At 38.6% G+C, this 20952-nt stretch overlaps 1 protein-coding gene across 1 annotated transcript; it reads left to right on the forward strand.

Annotated features, from left to right (window-relative positions):
* The first annotated feature begins 437 nt into the window (after positions 1-437).
* npc1 (Niemann-Pick disease, type C1) lies at positions 438-20360 on the forward strand. The gene is made up of 25 exons (XM_007548604.2): positions 438-606; positions 2918-3046; positions 4094-4200; positions 5038-5183; positions 5385-5552; positions 5647-5896; positions 5980-6062; positions 6354-6724; positions 7530-7756; positions 9159-9259; positions 10994-11096; positions 11220-11409; positions 11640-11822; positions 11956-12070; positions 13093-13220; positions 14378-14512; positions 14647-14736; positions 15369-15559; positions 15702-15817; positions 16180-16309; positions 16427-16612; positions 16850-17081; positions 17523-17636; positions 17764-17926; positions 18747-20360. The coding sequence occupies exons 1-25, from the start codon at positions 514-516 to the stop codon at positions 18827-18829; spliced, it is 3834 nt and encodes a 1277-aa protein (XP_007548666.1). The 5' UTR covers positions 438-513; the 3' UTR covers positions 18830-20360.
* The last annotated feature ends 592 nt before the right edge of the window (positions 20361-20952 follow it).

Below are 20952 nucleotides of genomic sequence, written 5' to 3' on the forward strand. Positions count from 1 at the left end.
GATGCCTATTGCAGCTCAAACACTCTCGAAAATATTCTATAAATGGAAATTATTGATTAACATTTAAATCTAATTGCTTAATTAAGTTAATTAAATAATTGATTAGTAAAATGAAACAAATGTTGAATGTTAATATTATGGACTATCCTGAGATAACTGCTTAAGTCTAAAGTTTGACAAATTTTTGTTCTATTTCTTTACATTTTCTTGGGTTCAAATTTGGAGGTTGATTCTATGCTGCAAAGTTTAGTTTGAATAAATAAAATGTGATTTTTGGTGGGGGGTTTTTTCTACAAGAATAAAAGAGACAAATATTGGCTAGACAACCAAGCACAGGCAGATGTCGCTTTATATTTATTTCCCTTTGCAGAATCCCATGATTCCACTGTGAGCGCTGAACATTCTCTGCCGCTTGGTGGCAGCACTGGCCTCCGCCCCTAAAGAAAACGTCACAGGAAGAAGAGACCATCAACAAGATATGCAAAAGTTTAGCCGGACTGTCAGTTCATTTCGATGATTTCAGAGAGAGGGATGGGGCCCACAGCAGGGAGGCTCGGTTTCACTGTTCTCTTCTTCATTATACTGCTGTCAGGATACTATCGATGGGTGAGTGTGGCTGAACGTTCCCGGACTCGTGACTGTTCCGTGACTCAGCCTTGGCTACAGCTGCTGTTGTGATGTTTATCCGAGGCGGAGAACGAAACTGGATAAACATATTCTGTTTATCGAGTCTGCATTATAACCTAATGTAGACTGGAGATAGCTTTTTCAACTTACTGGATTTATGCTCGCTTGAAAATATGTTTTTTAATGGTTTAAGACAAGCCGTGCTTTCGTTATTGAGAGCTGATTGAAATCAATCGTTTCAGGGAGACGGGCTTTACTTTTTAAAAGACTGGTTGTACTGGTTGTGTTTAAATTCGCGGCTGTCGAAACCTATAATCATGAGAAAAGCAAAACTGCTTTTTTAGGAAGAAGAAAATAGTTATTGAAACCTCAAAACACGAGTTTAATTGCTAGCTGAGCGAAACGCAACATTGCACAAGTTCACTGCTAAATATAAAATAACCAGGCGGGTATTAAAACACCATCTTGTATAACCTGTATATTTCTGGAGACTGAGCACTTTTTTGATGACAAAAAGCAAATAAAATGTTTACCGCTTGTCTTTGTTGGAAGCTGAATTAACAAATTATTTCAGTGAATTTAAAATGCATGGTCATCCAGTGAGCAGAATTGGCCAGATATTTCATTAATCACAGTTGATCTATTCAGTAAATCCATCGTGAAAAGCAACACATCTCACTTTTATTTTGAAAACATCATGTTCTGTGATTCTCACCTTGTGCCCCTTCTATTTTTCCTGTTAACTACAGACGAAAAAGACATCTTACAAGTTCTTAAATTGTGATAGTAGTTTTGAAATTCACTAGAAAATTAAGAGATTAGAACAATACTGTAACCTTAATTTCTTTATTTCTGCTTTATGGATATTATCCTAACCTTTGTATCATATAATGAACTAAAAATAGGTGCATCAAAGGTACAATGTTGGTTGAATGATTTATAGACTGAAGATGTTGGGAGGTCTTTGTTTTTATACATTTAACAGATGGGCATCAAATGTTTGTTTTTTTCGGTATTTGAAATGCAGACAAAAATCAATGGAATATTGATTGGTTAATCTTCAATAGAAACTTACATCAAGGACGGTCATCCTTGTTGTTTAAATTCTTCAGACGGACAGCTACACCTAAGAGTTGCACAAAAGAATAAACAAAAATTAAACTAAATGCAAAAGCCAGATTTTGCACAGCGTTGTTGTCTGGCGGTCCTGTTTCATTAACTTTAACATGTCTGTCCAGTTCAGGGGTATTGCTAAACAGAAAGTGACTCTGTCCCTTTGCTTTAATTTAATCAATTGTAGGTAATACTCACTCGTTCTCAGTGACCTCTCACAACATTATTTGCACTTCTTTACATGATGCAATTAGTTCGATCCTCTGCAACGCACAGATCTGCTTTGAAACTGAGCTAAGGCGTCTGAAATGTCATTAATCATTACTGTTTTAAGATAAGGTAAAAAAAAAGAAAGAAAAAAAACTGAAAAGAATGCTAGAATCAGCGCAAATATTGACTACCTGAAAGCTGCTGTGGGTAAGCAGAAAAGTTAAAGAAAACTCATGAGTATTTAGGCAGAAATTCCGTTTCTGGCCCAGGATCACTATGGAGACCTGTTTGGTAACCTAGATAAACAGGACTTAGCAAATGGTACCACAGTCCAGGTAGCAGGAGCAGCCTACAGCTTCATAAAGGTTGTTTTCCAGAAATAACTTCACCTGAATATCATATGCTTGTGAATAAAACCCACAAAAATAGGACAAAGTTTAACTCCGAGTCTTGTCATAAAATAGTTTGTGGAGTAAGTGAATTAACTTCCCCAACATGACCTTAGCAACAAAATGCACGTGATGGCTCTGATGCTGAACAGGCAGATTAAAGAACATGTTTAGCTTTATTCTAACTCTTATTGGAGACAGTAGGCTATCACATGTCACATTTTAAATCGATATCTAACATGTTCTGCGCTGGGTGTCACCAGGTTTTTTTCGAAGTCCTGTATTGCAAATATATTTTTGCAGAAGTGAAAATGTTATTTTTAAGTACACGGAGCATATGATGTTCAAAAGACAGGAAATCAATTCTTAAAAGGAAGAAAGATAAAGTGCTTCTTCACCTATATCTCTGAAGAAGTTTTAAAGCCTAATGAACTAAGGCACCTGACACATTTCAGCCTTGGTAAAAATGGCCTTGGTAAAAATAGATGACGTTTTACACGATTTAAAAGTTATTTCTCATCCACCAGCCAACATCCTGTTCACTCATAATCTTGTTTGTTTTGTTGTCTCGCTGTCAGGTTGAGGCCCAGCACTGTGTTTGGTATGGCGAGTGTGATGAGTCTGAAAAGGTTCCTGGCAAAAAATATAACTGTAACTACACCGGTTCCCCTCGTCCACTAAAACCTGAGGGCTACGAGCTTCTAACGGTACGTTCACTACTGTAATGCTTTGCCTTTGTTGGTGATGCTCTGTGGAGAAAGTGTTCATGCATCTTCAACTTTTCACATTTTGTTACATTGCAGCCTCAGTTTATTGGGATTTTATGAGAAGCTTTTGTTTTTAAAGTTTCATTCTACCAGCTTTGTACAGCAAGATGTTTAGCCATTCTTCTTTGCAAAATTGCTGAGCCTCATTTAGTCTGAATAGAGAGCATCCGTGATCGTCACTTTTCTAGTCTTGCTGCAGATTCTTCGTTGGATTAAGGTCTGGACTTTGACTGGACTATTCAGACACATGAAGAAGTTTTGATCTAAACCATGCTGCTGTAGATGTGACTGAATGTTTAGAGTCAGCAACATCCAGCTGGAGCATAAACCTTCACTTGAGCCTCAAGCTATTTGCAGACTCCAATAAATTTCCTTCCATTGCCCTGTATGTAGCTCCATCCATCTTCCAATCAACTTTGCTGAGCTCCCCTGTCCAGGCTCAAGAAAAAAACATTCCCATACCATGATGCGGCCACCACCATGTTTCAGTTTTACATGTAGATCAAAACGTACCATTCTTGTTCTATTTGACCAGAGCAGCTTCTTCCACATGTTTTGCTGTCCCTCCTACGTGGTTTGCACTAAACTGTAAGGGAAACTTCTTATTGCTCTCTTTCAGGGATGACTTTGTTCTTGCCATTCTTCCAGAAAGGCTTGCAGAGCATGATTAGTTATAGTTCTTTTGACACATTCTCTCACCTGAGCTGTGCATCTTTGCATCCCCCTCAGAGTTACCATGAGCATCTTGGATGCTTCTGTAAATAATCTTATAATACCGTCCAGTATGGATACATGTTGGAGGTCATGTATGTATCCATACTGTGTGTCATTTTCCTTCCCCTGTACGCGCAGTACCTTGTGTTGGTCCATCACATAAAATCCCAATGGCTGTAATAAGACAAAACGTAAAAAGGCTCAAGGGTTATAAATACTTTTGCAAGGCATTGTATAAAAGTGTTTTTCACAGCCCGTGCTTTATATGTGCAGGAGCTCTGTCCTGGGTATAACTATGGAAACCGAAGCCTCTGCTGCGATGAGAACCAGCTGCGCACGCTCAAAGGGAGTCTCCAGCTGCCCCTTCAGTTCTTGTCTCGGTATGTTAGAAGATTAGCCGATGAAGCACATGACACTCTTGCAGCATTATCTTCGCCTTCGTGAAATGCTGAAGATAAATTCATCAATGTATCGTATTTGCCGGTAAAAACAAAATATGTTTGTTTTGTTTTTTTTAAGTATGTAAAACTCCACAGATAGCGTTGTGGTTATCAGCTAACGCTAGCATGTTCTATCACTTGCAGCTTGTCTCGATTCACCTCAAATTTTCATTTTCACGTTTTTAAAATCTTACTACTGTTATATGTACGAAGTTGTGAAAAAAGTGTTTGCTACTTTACAGATTCATTCAGTTGTTGCTTTTTAAAAAAAAATCATACTTAATTGTTTCAGATCATCAAACAAATTTTAATACCAGGAAAAAAAAAAGATGAGCTGAAACCAAACAAACCAGAATAACATGACCTTGTGTAAAACAAGCAATTTTCCCACTTTGTTGCATCATGAATTAACCATGAGTAATTCCTATTTTCAATCAGTTTCACTTCCCACACTCAGGCAAGGTTATACCCAGACTCGTAGAATCAAAAAATAATTTAAATCAACCAGTCAGACAACATGAAGTGGATAAAAGACCCTGAGAAGCAACACATCGTGGCACAATCTAAAGAAATTCAACAAAAGATCAGCCATGAACACCCGGTCTGGAATGGGTTACAAAACTATTTTTACATCTTTGACTAAGAAACATGGAACGATGGCGAATCTTCCCAGGAGTTGCTAGCCTCCTCAAATTGCTCCAGGAGCTCATGAGCAATGACTCATCCAGGTGGTCACAAAAGAACTCGGGTTACTCTGACTTCTCCATCTACACACAGGTGTCCTTCGTGTTTCTACAATCTGATGAACCTGTTCTGTGAGCTGACATGCAGTCCGCATCAGAGTCAGTTTATGAATGCCACCAAGTTCGAGAAGGATAATGTAGTAGAAGTGCAGTACTATATCGGAAAGACATTCGCTAATGGTGAGTTTTTCAACTGTTGACATGCAAGCATTTGGCTTGCGTAAGAAATCTGCTGAGTTAACATAATTATTTCCTGAAGCTGAGCTCTCAGTCATGCCATTGGAAACTTCCTGTCATAACTTTCTGCTTTGTGGCAAACGAGAGAAGACCGAAGGGAACTTATGAATCGTTTAATAGTTTTCTCCATATGATTTCTTCCAGCTATGTACAATGCCTGTCAGGATGTGCAGGCACCTTCTAGCAATGTGAAAGCCTTATCGCTGCTGTGTGGCAAGGACGCTCAAGAATGCAATGCAACCAACTGGATCCAGTACATGTTCAGCACTGACAATGGCCAGACTCCATTTCCCATCATCCCCGTGTTCTCTGGTAAGCACCTCTTCATACCACTGACTCACAAACTGACATTCAGAACCATTACATGGGTTCGTTTCTTAAGGCAGATCTTCTGTTACTATTCCAGATGTGGAGGTTTCCGGTTACACGCCCATGAACAACAAAACGTATGCCTGTACGGAAGGCTTAGAGGACGGTTCGGGTCCGTGCTCCTGTCAGGACTGCGCGGCGGCATGCGGCCCCAAACCCGTCCCCCCTCCACTGCCCCCTCCCTGGACCATCCTCGGTATGGATGCCATGTCGGTCATCATGTGGATCTCCTACGTGGCCTTCCTGCTCATCTTTGCCGGAGTTTTAGTCGGGGCTTGGTGTTTCAGGTAACGCGCTTCGGAACGTTATGTGTGATGAATATTATTCGATGCATACGTTTGTTCTGAACTGGTTGCTAACTGATGTGTAGGAAAAGGACCATCACATCAGAGTACGGCCCCATTTTGGACAGCAACAACCCGCTTTCCCTCAATAGTGATAATCATAACCAAGGTAAGGCCAAGTTAATAATAATAATAATAATAATAATAATTCATTTTATTTATAGACATCTTTAAAGACTCTTAAAGTCTCCTTGCATTATGAACAATACATAGAAGCAACATAATTATCAAGTTATCTTTACTTTTTGAACCTTTCTACAACCACAGACCTGAATGCTTTATTGTGGTTTTATGGAATGAACCAAATTGGAGGCCCTGTATCCATAATGTTCTTGTTCTTTAAATGATATACACATAACAAGATTTATTCTTCTTGTTATTTTTGTTTTTCTCCTCTCAGAAAATGCATCGTGCTGTGAGACGCTGGGCGAACGCTTTGAGAATCTCTTGCGAACTTTCTTCAGCTCCTGGGGTTCTTTCTGTGTTCGTCATCCATCCGTGGTCCTGCTGGGCAGCTTGGTGTTAGTGACCGCTTGCAGCGGAGGCTTGGTCTACATGCGCATCACCACCGATCCCGTTGAGCTTTGGTCGTCGCCCGCCAGCCAGGCTCGCCAAGAGAAGAACTACTTCGATGAGCACTTTGGACCGTTCTTCAGAACAACGCAGCTCATTATAACCACTCCCATCAATGACACTCAGACCTACTCCCCGTATTTCGGAGGGTCAGATGTCCCGTTTAAAGCCATCCTGTTCAAAGACATCCTGCACCAGGTTGGTGGTTTAGGAAACAGTGAGCAGCACTAATTTATTGAAACATCTTTCTGACGTTTGGAGAAAACATCAGTTTTTTTGTTTTTTTTTGTTTTGTTTTTTCTGTAAATGAAAACTAAAGTGCAAGACTTTCTGCTGTCTTTCCGTCACAGTGAAGCAGAGAACTTCCAAAGAAAAAAGCTCAGCAAAACCTAAAATCTTTAGATAAACTTAAACTATGGACTTGGCCTTAAAATTTGAATGACCACAGCTTAATCCTTGTCCTTGTTGCTCTGCTGTTTACACAAAGCGTGACTGAAACTAACACCGTCCTCCCTGTTCTGATCGGTTGTTTTTGACCGGGAGTGGTGTATCTCTGCAGATAGCAGTAGGATCACTGGGAAGAGGAAGAAAATCTTTCTTTTTTTTTCTCCCTCAAATTATTTGTCTCATATTAGACTGTTTGTCTGGGTGTAGTGACAGTTTTAAGAACTATGTAAAAAAAATCTGTTTTTATAAAAGTTACCTAAGGCAGTTTTAATAAACGTTTTAAAATCAGGTTTAGAGTCAAATTGCAATTTCTAAGCATTAAAGCACCTACATGTTCTATAATTATGCCTACAGCTCAAATCAGCTCTTGCAAAGTGCAGAAGAAGAGATGGTTTTAATATTTTGCACCTGGAACCGCTAAAATTGCATTTCTGTTTTCTTTCTGCTAATATAGATGAAGTGCAACTAAGGTTTTGGAACTGTGGTTCCAAGTTTTTCTTTTTTTTTTTCTTTCTATTTGTGCACTCATGTTTCTTTTCTAACCTCACTTTTCCAGGTGCTGGACCTGCAACTTGAAATTGAAAACCTGGTAGCTGAACACGACGGCAAAAACGTCACTTTGAAGGACATCTGCTTGGCTCCTCTGGCGCCATACAACAACAACTGCACCATCCTGAGTGTTCTCAACTACTTTCAGAACAGCCACTCGGTGCTGGACCACAGCATAGGAGATGAGTTTTACGTGTACGCCGACTATCACAGCCACTTCCTCTACTGCGTCAGGTATTTTTTACTTTAGTTCAGTTTTGTATTTTTTGTTTTTTTTCTATAAGCTGACAGTTTGTATTATATTTAATCTTTCATTGTGATCTTCTCTTGCTTCACTGTCCTTATTTTGGAGAAGCACTCTTCTAAAAACACCTGTTCCTCATTGCGTTTTCATAGAATTGTAGAGGAACGCTTCGAACATGGAACATAGTCAGCAGACAGCCACCGATTCAGTTTTGTTTCGCAACTTTTTCAGTTCACCTTTTGGCGTTTTGAAAGTCATACCAGGAGAACACAAAAGTATGTTTTCAACTTACAGCCATAGAATTCTGTTTCATTAGGTTTTTTTTAAATTAACCAATAAATATTACTCCATTTTCAAAAGAAAATGACAAATAAAAATCTGAAAAGTGTGGCATGGTGTTAGAACAGTTATCCATGAGATGTTTACAATCTCTAGATATTGTTTCATAACTTAACTGCGATTTCAAAACTTTATCCTTAATTTTCTGCTGTGTTATTGTTCGTTTTATTTTTATGATTAAAGAATATTTCACTGTTCCTTTACCAGCAGAATTCTTTAAAAGGCCATCCTGGCCAAGACTGGTATTGATGCAGAGTTAGAAAACAGACTCTAACAACTTAATCAAAGTCTACATGTTAGTTCATTTGAGCATCAGAGCGGTTAAAAATTAAAGCTTATCTTTGACTGATCATCAGTATATTGATCATGCAAAATTCTTGCTCCCAAAATATCAGACATTTATCAGACTGGCTCCTTTAGTTTCAGATCAGCCTACAAATGACTCTAAAACCAGAGAGCAGCAAACTGAGAGGATTCCTGTTCTGTCTAGGTGTTTGGTGCTGACGATAAGAAAAAAAAAAAAAGTTCTGGGTCCAAAGTGAAAATTTGATAAGATAAGAAAAGGAGCATAAGATACATATGCTTGTTTCTTATGTGCCAGTGCTTCATGATGTTATTTCTTCTCGAATGCTCTCTAACAAGCTTTTGAAGTGTATTTTATTTAGGAGTATGCGAGTAGAGCAGGCAGTATACAAATGTCCAACCTTTTTCCTGGTTTATCACATAAAACCCTAAAAAAAATCCAATGACATTTTTGATGGCCATGCACTGCGTACGATCTTTTTGCCTTTCTTACAAGCTTGGTGTCTTATTTAGTTGAATGTATATATTTTTTTTCTTTTTGTTGATAAAGTTTAAGAACCACCTGCTCCTTCAAGGGTTTTCCCCTGTGTTACATTTTCAGATAATCTTCCTGTTTAGAATAGTGTTTGCAGATTTCCTCCTTACCAGTCATGTATTTTTTCAGTTCTGCAATTAGGGCTTCAGTGACTTTGTTGTTGTGTTTAGGTTTTTTGTCCTAAACCCTTAACTACATATGTTTCCCTCTTGCAGCGCTCCAGCATCACTCAACGACACCACTCTCCTTCATGATCCCTGTTTAGGAACCTTTGGTGGCCCCGTCTTCCCTTGGCTGGCACTCGGAGGTTATGATGGTAAGTTTTTTTTTTTTTTGTTTGTTTGTTTTTTTAAGGCTGTTTTGCACAGTTATGAGTGGTTGATAAAACTCATACATAAGCATGTCCCTGTAAAGGAAGTAGATTCATCTGAGGCGATAGGACTCGCTGGATCCTATGGAAATCAGATATTTGTATTTGGTTTTCAGCACAACTGCATACAGGAGAGGGTGACTAACTACAGTAAAAAGTATTCTTTGTCATATTTTGTCACACTGCAACCACAATCTTGGGTGTATTGGAGGAAAACTAGCACTTCACCCAGCACAGACCTCCTGTGCAGTGTAGACGGTATCATGACAGAGGGAAGCTGTTGATGGGAAAGAAAAATTAAGATTTAATTTCTGCTTGTGAACATTTCCTTCTACTTCACAACTATGCATTGTGTTTTTATTTTTGTTTTTTGTTTTTTTTTTGTTTTTTGGCTCAGTGACATGAAATCCCAATAACACACACTGTGTGTGGTTGAAGTGTGACAGAATGTGAAAAAGTTCAGGAGTAACTTTGCAAGGCACTGTGACAAACTGTAGTTGGTACTTGTTTTGAAAGAGCAAACAAAGAAAACTTCAGCACCCCTCTGGTCATTCACCTTCAGCACATTTTCCATAACTTTGTCGCAGTGTTTGTCCATAGTTGTGTCTCTATAAACCAAATCGTACCTCTTTCCCAGACTAAAAAGTATGGAACTGTCAAGCAGCTGTTGCCTGCTATGCCGCCGCCTCCCTCGTCACACCTTTTCCAATAAAAACAAAGGTGAAGGAGGCTCCGCCCTCCTCCACCGTAAAAGCCTCATCTGCTCTGATTGGCCAGCTTTCTGTGGGCTGATCACCAGGCACTGCCCATAACTTTTTAGAAAGCATTTAATTGGACACAAATAGAATCAATGGTCTGAGTAAGATACTCAAAATTGTGAAACATTTGGCAGGAAATGGGAAAAAAAACCCAAGAAAAAAACATTGATTACGACAAATGACTCACAAACCTTACGTCTTGCATCCACTGTAGCCAACAGAACATGCCATCCTCTGAACCAGTTCTTCACTTTACTCCCTTCTGGCCACAGATGCAAGTAAAGCTTTGTCCCCTCAACTATCAGTGAACAAACTCCAGAGAGAATCGTCCATTTCCTTTTTTGTTTCTTGTGACGTGTATGTGGGTGTGCATAAGGGGAGTAAGCAATGTGTGTTATATCTGTAAAGGTGTGTATGAGTTGAATGTGGTTTATGTTGTAATTTATATTTGTGATGTCACACTTTTTGTGAGAAGCCCAAGTTATTTGTATCTGCAGCTTGGAATATGTAATGAGTGTGAAATAGATTTTCTCTGTGAGACAACAAAGACTATCTCTACCTACCTGTCAAAAGGAAAAATCACAGATCTTTATTGTACCAATAAGTAGTGAAAACCTCACTGGAACCTTCAACATAAAAAAAAGAAGTACAAACTGAATTATGTGTTTTTGTACATATATCAAAGTATTAAATTAAGGAGTAAATAAGTCAACTTGAAATTTATTTGGTAAAATGTTCATTTGTTTAAAACATTTTTATTGTGATTTTATTAATTTTGTTTTACTGTAACACTTTAGGAGCTCTCTAATTTTATTTTATTTTTTAAATAAAAGACTTCAAATAGGCTTATTTCAATGGATAGTAAAGAAGTAAAAAAATTCAATTTGACAGTAAATATACGCTGTATTTCTTCAAATTCCAGAGACAAACTACAACAATGCCACAGCTCTTGTGATCACCTTCCCGCTCAACAACTACCTGAACGACTCGGTCAAGATGGGCCAAGCTCTCGCCTGGGAAAAAGAGTAAGATGACAATCCATCCGACAAACTCCTTTGCCTTTAGTTTTATCTTTTTTTTTCTCTCTTTTTCTCCATATAGTGTTGTTTGTACAGTCTGGTTATTTTGTGTGTGTCCGTGCCTTTCAGGTTCATCAAGTTTATGAAGAACTTCAACAATCCCAATCTGACCGTAGCCTTCAGTGCAGAGAGGAGCGTTGAAGACGAGATCGACAGAGAGAGCAACAGTGACATCAGCACCATCGTGATCAGCTACGCCATCATGTTCATCTACATCTCCCTGGCTTTGGGCCACATCCACAGTTTCAGAAGGCTGCTGGTAATAGGAAAAACCCTGCCACGATGTCAGCATTTTAATCAGAGCTTCTGGTGCCACTTGCTGCCACACATAGCTAAAATAGTTTCAGACATGACACACCCTTAGCTTGTCCTGCCTGTTTACTATGAAGCAGCACGAGTCACGGTCACGTCTCTTGTTACTCATGCATGAAACTAATGTGGCGAAAGGATGGAGATGATTCATTTTGGGGGTTTTTGTAATCGGTGCAGGTGGACTCGAAGATATCTCTAGGTATAGCCGGGATCCTGATTGTCCTCAGCTCTGTGTCTTCGTCTTTGGGGATCTTCAGCTATGCGGGTGTCCCACTTACACTCATCGTGATCGAGGTCATTCCCTTCCTCGTTCTGGCTGTTGGGGTCGACAACATCTTCATCATCGTGCAGACTTACCAGGTAAACGTTATCTTTTGTGCTAATATTTAACGAGCATTGATCCGTAACTTTTATTTGTAAGGAATAATGTTTGTCCGTGGCTTCCTCTGAAAGAAGAGATGCTAAATTTGAAAATGCTTGCATTTGCGAACAGAGAGATGAGCGGATGCCTCAGGAAGAGCTTCACCATCAGATCGGCCGTATTCTTGGAGACATAGCTCCCAGCATGTTTCTCTCTTCCTTCTCAGAGACTGTGGCCTTCTTCCTGGGTAAGATGAATCTCCTGCTTAATGAGTGCAACGTACTCATTAAACTGTTGGGGCTTTCACTGGTGAAGCAGGCCCACAGTATTACAGATCTTCCACCATACTTAACATTCAGCATGCACTGCTTTTCCACTTATCCATTCTGTGCTTCAAACCAAACCCAACTTCAGTTTTTTTTTGACAAAAAGGTCAGTCATTGTCCCATCTGAGGAAAGCAAATGGTTTCATTTTAAACTTCCTGTAGAGTTTACTCTACCTTAACATGTCCATGTTAAGGTTTGCATAGGAACCACTTCCAACCTGTTGGTATTTAGATAGTATGTTGTGGTTTTTATGGATATTTTATGATATTTCATCCCTCTTTGCTGCAGCTCTCCAATGAAATTGGGCCTTTATGTTTATGGATCAGGGATCACAAAGAGCCAAGAGTTACTAATTGGAAATACCTAGAAATTCATATTAGCGTAAAAAGAAAGCATGAATAAGACAAAATATTTTTATTTTAAATGAGTTGTTAGCAACTTACCCTCATCATGTCTGGGGTTTTTTACAAGCTTAATTATGCTTACAAAAATTTAAAGGTGAGTTATCTCTAAAATTTTCACAGTGAACATGAACTACACCTTTAAGGCTATTTACACATTTTTGCCAGATTGTGGCAGTGATTGTGGCTGCATGATCTTGTCAGCAGAAATGGATGCGAATCAGCGTCTGTGTCATATTACACAGTTATATCTCTGACATTGCAGATGGATTTATGGATTGGAGGATAAAGTAATTGGATTGTATCCATTAAGAACTATCTATTGTGAACCTGTCTACATATTTTTGACAAAACATGTCCTAATTATTTGACTAAGCAAAAATCCTTACAGACTGAACTGCAAATGTTTAAGCTTAAACTAACAAACTTGAACTATAAGAACCAGAATGACAACGTTTAACAGATGGATTGCTTCATTTTTCTGCCGAGCCTCAAACTGACCTATTTTTTATTTTTTTATTTTTCTTGGTTTATCATGCAGGTGCCCTGTCCAACATGCCGGCTGTTAGGACTTTCTCACTGTTTGCTGGCTTGGCTGTTTTCATCGATTTCCTGTTGCAGATCAGTTGCTTTGTCAGCTTGCTCGGCTTGGACGCCAAAAGACAGGAGGTGGGAGTTCAGCAACAAACTTTTTTTTTTTGTTATTGTTGTCTTTTTAATCTAGATGCAAAAAAAAGGACATTAGTTGGCATTAAAAATTAGATTGCTAGAATAAAAATAACTTAACTGCCAAATGATTTACACTGCCAAGAAAGTAATCATCCCCTCCAGATTTTATGTTGCTCTAAAAGAAATCACATTTTTGTATTTGATTTGAAAGATTTTAAATACAACCTGAGAAAATACAAAAACACATATTTCAAATGATGGGGACAAAAGCTTTAAAAACAACCTGATCGTGTCTGAAAATGTAATTATTCCCAATCTCAACTGTGGGTGAACACATTTTGTGTCCTGCTTTTAGTACCCATAGAGTTGATTACTGTACGGCCTGCATATTGAAGAAGTCATGTAAATTGCACCTGTATAAAAATCATGAAGTAGACTAAAACTCCTCAAAAAAACACAAACATTTAAGGAAATTAAAATAGAAGAAATTTTTGGGGTCGTAAATCCTGACCATATAACTTCTGAGCATAACGTGTTTTTTTTTTTGTTTTTTTTTTTCTTCATTTGACATTTGCAGTTAGATTTGAGTAAAACTCTGAAGACCATTTTAACAGAAACTCTGTTTTAGTGGTATTTTTCTCTACTTCCTCATTTCCATGTCAGCTGTTTCATTTGACTTCTTTAAAGGTCGTTAATTGTCAGGAGTCTTTCTCCATAACCAAACTGTTGAGTCATGTTTCTCTTTTCCTTCTAGACATTTTAGCAGTAAACAATGATGGTATATTATTATGCACCACCATAAAGTTAGAAACCATTCCAGGCTTTACGAGTAATTTAATAGTTTTGTTTGTTTAATCACATTTGGAACAAATTTTGTACTCGGCGGAATCAAATTTTTTTAAAGTACTTTTTAGTGATTCCTTTTATGAAATTCTCTAATGAAGAAGTAATGTGCAAATATATTTATTATCTAAAACTTTCTAATCTACAAATCACACTAAATGTGAACAGATTTATCTGCAAACAGATAACAGATTCCCTTATTCCAGATCCTCCTGGCCTGTTCAGCGTGTACAATAATAATTCAACTTTAGCAACAGGTTCTTCATTACACTACACTTTTTAAACACTGCGGTGTGTCTGTCATGTTTAAAAAGGGGAATCGACTTGACATCTGCTGCTGCGTGAAGCTGCCCGAACGTCAGGAAGCCAAGACAGAAGGCTTGCTCTTCCGCTTTTTCAAGAAATTCTATGCTCCATTCATCCTTAAGGAGTGGGTTCGACCAATCATTGTGAGTCACACCTTAGTAACCGTGCCTGCCTTCCTGTTTTAAATTCACCAATGAGTTCAAGTGGAACCATTGTTTTTTTTTCTTTCTTTTTTTTCTTTTTTGAGTGGATGTGACCGTGTTGTTCCTGTCAACAGGTGGCGGTGTTTGTGGGTATGCTGTCCTTCAGTATTGCAGTTGTCAATAAAGTGGAAATTGGACTAGACCAGAAGTTATCTATGCCTGATGTAAGTTTTTAGTTTTTGTCATATTTTTCTTTCTCACCATTTCTGAGTGCAGACTTTGAGTTTATGCAAGAAGCCAGAGCTGCATTGCCTTGCTCTTTATTTAACGTATTCGCAACCATTGAACTTAACACCTAGTCACGTTGCAAACTAAATTTTCAGTGTATTTTGCTGATGTTTAAAAAAAAAAAAAAACAACTAAAAGAAGTTCATAATTGTAAAGTGGAACAAAAATGAAATATGTATTTCAAAATGAAAGTCAAATGAAAATCTTCATCCATTTGCATTGTGCCTTGCTGAGACATTTTTTGCAGAACATTTACAGCTGCAAGTCTTTTGTAGTGTATGTCCCTACCAGGTTTGTACATCTGGAGACCAAACATTTTGCCCCGTCTTCTTTACAGAAGACCTAAGCCTAAGCTGTGGATCTGCAGCTCCTCCAGACTATCATTTATCTATCATATATCATTTATCTATCACTTTTACTGAACTCTGTGAGATGTTTAAAGCTTGGGATACTGTTTTCAAGGTGCATTGATTTTACAGTGTCCTCAAGTCTAAGTCCATTTCCGCTCATCCTTAATTATTATACCCATCATAAACAGTTAGTTTTGACAGCTCGTCTCTTCATTTAGGACTCGTATGTTCTGGATTACTTCAAGAACCTGAGCGAGTACCTCCACACCGGAGCGCCAGTTTACTTTGTAGTGGAGGATGGACACAACTACAGTAGCCCAGAGGGCCAAAATTCTGTGTGTGGAGGAGTGGGATGTAACAACAACTCTTTGGTGCAGCAGATCTATTCAGCCTCACTTATCAGCAATTAGTAAGTTGACATTGTAAAAACTTTAAATACTGTATGTAGGACTAATTAGGTCAGCTGTTCAGCTTTAAAGAACTTCACAAACTGCTTATCTCATCTTAATTGTTGCTTCATCCAACTAGTTTCACTTTTTATTTGCTCCCAGCACAACCATTGCCTACACGCCGTCGTCTTGGCTGGATGATTACTTTGATTGGGTGAAGCCTCAGTCAACCTGCTGTCGCTTCTACAACAACACTGGAGCTTTCTGCAATGCCTCAGGTATTTTCCAGCGACCAAACTAATGTCTAGTGGATTCAGAGATCAGAATGTAAAAGCCATGCAACATTTTAGCCAGTTTTTTTGTGTGGAAAAATTATTTTTGTCAAATATCTTAAAGCAGCAAAATACATTTCGTAGGCAATCATAAACTTTTCTGTCCTTTCTTAATTTCTTCTGCTCTTCTTCTATTTTCGTTTTCTTTCTTTGTCTTCTTCCTTCCCTCCTTTCTTGTCTCTGTTTTTTCCAGGTTACACGTTTAAGTGTAAATAGAAATATCTGGTCTTGAGTTCATCGTAGGGCAGTCATACATTTTCTCAAATCCTTTGAATACAGATTAACGTGTTTCTAAATCTATTCACTAGTTGTGAACTCGTCCTGTGTATCCTGTCGGCCCATGACTCCGAGTGGGAAGCAGAGACCTGAAGGCGAAGACTTCATGCACTTTCTGCCCATGTTCTTGTCCGACAATCCTAACCCCAAGTGTGGAAAAGGGTAATTGATCACATGCATTTGACAAAAAAAAAACAAAACAAAACAAAAACACTTCATGTGTCCTTAAATCCTTTCGCTTTAACTTTTTCTTTACCCCTCTCCATTAATCCTCTCCAGCGGACATGCGGCTTATGCCACAGCAGTCGATCTGTATCCCAACAACACGGGCGTCGGAGCAACTTACTTCATGACGTACCACACCATCCTAAAGGATTCTCCAGATTTCATAGATGCTTTGAAAATGGCCCGAATCCTGGCCAAGAATATCAGTCAGTCCATGGATCACAAAGTCTTTGCCTACAGGTACATTCTGCTGACGAGCTGCTCTGTTTTTGGATAATACGTTTTTGTTCATGATACCAAGTCCTCTGCCATACTTATCTGTAGGCATGACTTGTTTTTCTACATGTCCATCTTTTGTTTGTTTGTCTCTTTGTAATAGAAATAAAATACAAGGCTATTTACTGAGGGTGTCAATAATTCTGGCTTGTATGTTTCAGAAGTATCTTACTCACTTATTAATGTTTTCCTCCTCTACAGCGTCTTCTACGTGTTTTATGAGCAGTACCTCACCATTGCCTACGACACGGCTCTGAATTTGTGCGTGTCGCTGGGGGCCATATTTGTGGTCACTACGGTGCTGCTGGGCTTCGAGCTGTGTTCGGCGCTGATGGTCAGCATCACCATCGCCATGATTCTGGTCAACATGTTCGGCGTCATGTGGCTGTGGGACATCAGCCTCAACGCGGTGTCTCTAGTGAACCTGGTTATGGTGAGAGAAAACAAAAATTCAGCAATTTTTCTAAGGAGCATCAATGGGAGAGCAAAAGTTTTTTTCCCCCCCAAGACACGGGAATTACTTTGGGAAAACAAAATTCTGTGTTTTATTTTAAGTAATGTGAAGATTTGTTTCATCTGAAACCCTTTATGTGACAAAAAAAAATACAGAGGAAATCTGTGAAAGGGGTAAAAAAAAAAAAATTTCAGTACAGTAAATGTGTATAAAGTGAAACCCTCTCACTTGATGTACTTTGTTCTGAAAATGTCACATCAACAATTATGATGCCAAGTCGTGTCAGAATGACCGAAAGGAAACTAGAGTTTACAGATGACCTACTGTCACCTCTGATAATCAGTTTGAAAGGGGGGAAAAAAAGCAGATGTGTGACTTTCTTCTGTTCTAAATTGTATGTTTATTTTCCTGGACTTGCAGAGCTGTGGAATCTCCGTGGAGTTCTGCAGTCACATTGTGCGAGCGTTTTCCGTCAGCACGAAGAAGAGCAGAGTGGAGCGAGCAGAGGAGGCCTTGGCTCATATGGGCAGCTCCGTAAGTTGAAGCCGCCGCCGTTTTAAATGCACAACAGGACGTTAAATCTGTCAAAATGTCGTCGTCTTGTGTTTTTAGTGTTACCTTAAATTTATTCTATTTTTGTATTTTTATTAAATCTCAACAGGTGTTCAGTGGGATCACATTAACAAAGTTTGGGGGGATTTTAATCCTGGCGTTGTCCAAGTCGCAGATCTTCCAGGTCTTCTACTTCAGGATGTACTTGGCCATCGTGTTGCTCGGGGCAACGCACGGCCTCGTCTTCCTCCCAGTTCTTCTAAGCTATATAGGTCAGTAATATTACACAACAAGCAATATATAATATACTGCACAACAAAAACACACAATTATATCAAGTATTTTTAGTGTAGTGTAGCATACTTGAAAAGTCCATAATTAACTTAAAAGTAACTTTTTAACAAGATGTAGCAGGTTATTTTAAATAATTCCTTAATATTGATAAAGCTCTAGTTCTAAAAACAAGACATTTTCCCCATGTTATAAATGAAATTATTTATAACATGGGGAACTAATACTTTTTTTAAATCAATATTAAGGAATTATTCACCTAAAACAAGCTCTTATATTTTACTGAAGTTACTTGTGAGTTAGTTTTGTCCTTTTCAAAATTTACACTAGTAGAAACTAGACAAAAGATACTTGCTAAGATTTTGTGTTTTTGTATTGCATTCATACACTTATCACTAGTGTGAATGCTATGTAGATTTTTGATATTTTTAAGTTTTTAACTCTGCTGATTGGGATCTAGAAAATGTCATATAATATGGAGACAAAACTGTTTCAGAAGCTTGTTCATTAAAAAACCCATTTGGTCAAGGAGAAATCCCATAAAAACATTGGTGGGGGTTGATGTATAATTTTGACCGCGTGCGTGAGTTGGAGTAAATCCCTGTTATACAGAAACATAAGCACCAAACTCATTGAATTTGCACATCAAGTGATCATTCCACCCTCTAAAAAAAGAGTAGCTTAAAACGATCGAAAGCTCTAATTTAATATCTCATTAATGATCATGACTGGTGTGCGTACATTTCCTACCTGGACAGTCTTGACCTGGGTGATTTACTTACATTGTGATCCTCTCCAAAGGTCCGTCGGCGAACAAAGCGAAGGTGTTTGCCGCAAACCAGCGCCTCGCCGGCACAGAAAGGGAGCCCCTCATCAAACACTAGCCGGCTTGTTGAGACGGCGAACAACAAACTAATTAACTAACTACCTGTGAGGGACTTGTTCGAGAGTGTGAGCTCGAGCTGCTTCTGCAACCACTGACACACTCTTCATCATCCCAGCTACTATGCGTGGATCTAACTCAGGAATGATATCAGAAATGAGGAACGCTGAAGGCCAAGTCCACAAGCACAAGTAGATTTCTCCTTAGAGGACTTAAGACATGAAATAAAAAAACTGCTGCCCTCCTCTTCTGCTGTCATCGTCGTTGTCGTCATCGTCGACCTTCTCGCACTACAGGCTTTAGCATCTGCAAATGGAACAACACACCAAGGAACAGACACTTTGATGGAGAGGAGCAGGTAGTTTTGAGAAGATACAAAAGGGGACAAACTGGTCAGTTTTCATAAAGCTGTCCAGACCAGATTAATCATATATGAAATGTTTCTTTTTTGTCATGAAAACGTTAAGTATTTGTACAACTATTATTAGACATTTATCTAATGGAACTAGTAACAGCGGCGACTCTTCCTGCAACACCTGGAAAACTCGTCTCTTTGCTTTGTCGTGACGCAGGTCAGCTTTTTCCTCAGCAGCTAGTAGCAATCAAACCGTGACGCTTTTAGACACATCGACATCTACGTCAGATTGGTGATGCATAAAATACTTCCACTGATGAGGATAAATTCTTTTAAATGCATACTCAGTTTTTTTTATTTTTTCGTATTTAAAAATCAGATAATCGGGACGACAAAACAAACAAAAAAAATACCCAAACAATTTCCAGGTACATGCAGCCGGTCCCGAAGATGCTGCTTCACGTCTTCCTTCCCACGTGTTATTTATTTCAAAACAACAAATTTCACTTTAAATTGTGCCGACATAAAAGTGTCCTCCTTTTTTTCCTGAAGACTATGTAGGACTGAACGGTTCTGATTGGTGTGTATCTGATTTGCTTTGTGGTTACTGAACAAAACATTTGTAGCATTATAAAGGAAAGAGGATAAAAAAATATATATATAACTGGAAAAAGCTAACAAGACTAACTAAAATATGTTCTATGGTCATTGCAGTTACGGCAGTTTTGAGATGTGCTTTTAAATTATTGTTTTAACTGTTAGCGTTGCTTTTCTGTATATTGTTTTGAACCTCTTCTAGCTTACGGTTAGAGGCCCCTTTAAACAAACGAGTGTTTTCAGATAATTTAAGCGTAATGTGACCAATCAGAGCTTTACATTGTTTATATTCTCCACCTTTACCTCAACATGTCTTGACATTGTAGCCATTTGTGTTCTGCTAGAGCAGTGAACCATTCCTTGTTTTTATTACTTGGTAGAAATGGAGTAATAATTTGCATAATAAGAGAAAAAGCTGCACCTGAATGTGCAAGACAAAAAAATAAATAAATAAATAAATAATTTTGGTTATCGTTTTGTGTTGTTGAATCCTGTCTGACATTGGAAAAAAAAAACTGATGAAGTGAAACATGGGATACTTTAGTTTTTAACCATTTTTAACATTTATTAAACTACTCAACAAAAATGCAAAGCTTGTTTTGTGTTTGTTTTATGAACTCTTTTGTTCTGATATCTTTGTATGTTTGTATTACTTTGGATTTTTAAAATTTTTACATGCGCAACCCCACTAAAACGTTTTGGTTGGGTAAACGTTGACCTGTTGTGAGCTTATTTTCCCTGCTGCATGCAGAACACGTTGACTGACATAGTTGAGTCTAACCACAGCGTGGCGCCTGAACCCATTCACTGAGAAGAGCCTGCATGATCTCTGAGTAGTGCTAGTGGGAGTGACCTCATTTTTTTCTCACTGCAGGAGAGGCTGGCAGTGCTTTTACTTACATTTTCTGCAGGGCAGCAAGTGCTTTTAGGTCGCACATGTGCAGAAATGTATTTCCAAATAATCAGCTGCAGCAAAACCCATTGTTCTCCATGATAACTGGTCACCCCCTGGTATTGCTTCCCCAAATCTTGACAGGCCGTCGAGTTGCTCACATCCCATCCGAAAGTTGCTGCCAAGTTGAGACCTGTCCACTTCCTCTCAGCATTTGTTGTTGTGACTGTCTGCTCAGCCCTGTTGTCACACAACCCCGCAAGCTCATGACTTATTTATC

Source organism: Poecilia formosa, unplaced genomic scaffold (genome assembly GCF_000485575.1).
Source record: "Poecilia formosa unplaced genomic scaffold, Poecilia_formosa-5.1.2 Scaffold27, whole genome shotgun sequence".
In the NCBI taxonomy this organism is placed as follows: Eukaryota; Metazoa; Chordata; class Actinopteri; order Cyprinodontiformes; family Poeciliidae; genus Poecilia; species Poecilia formosa.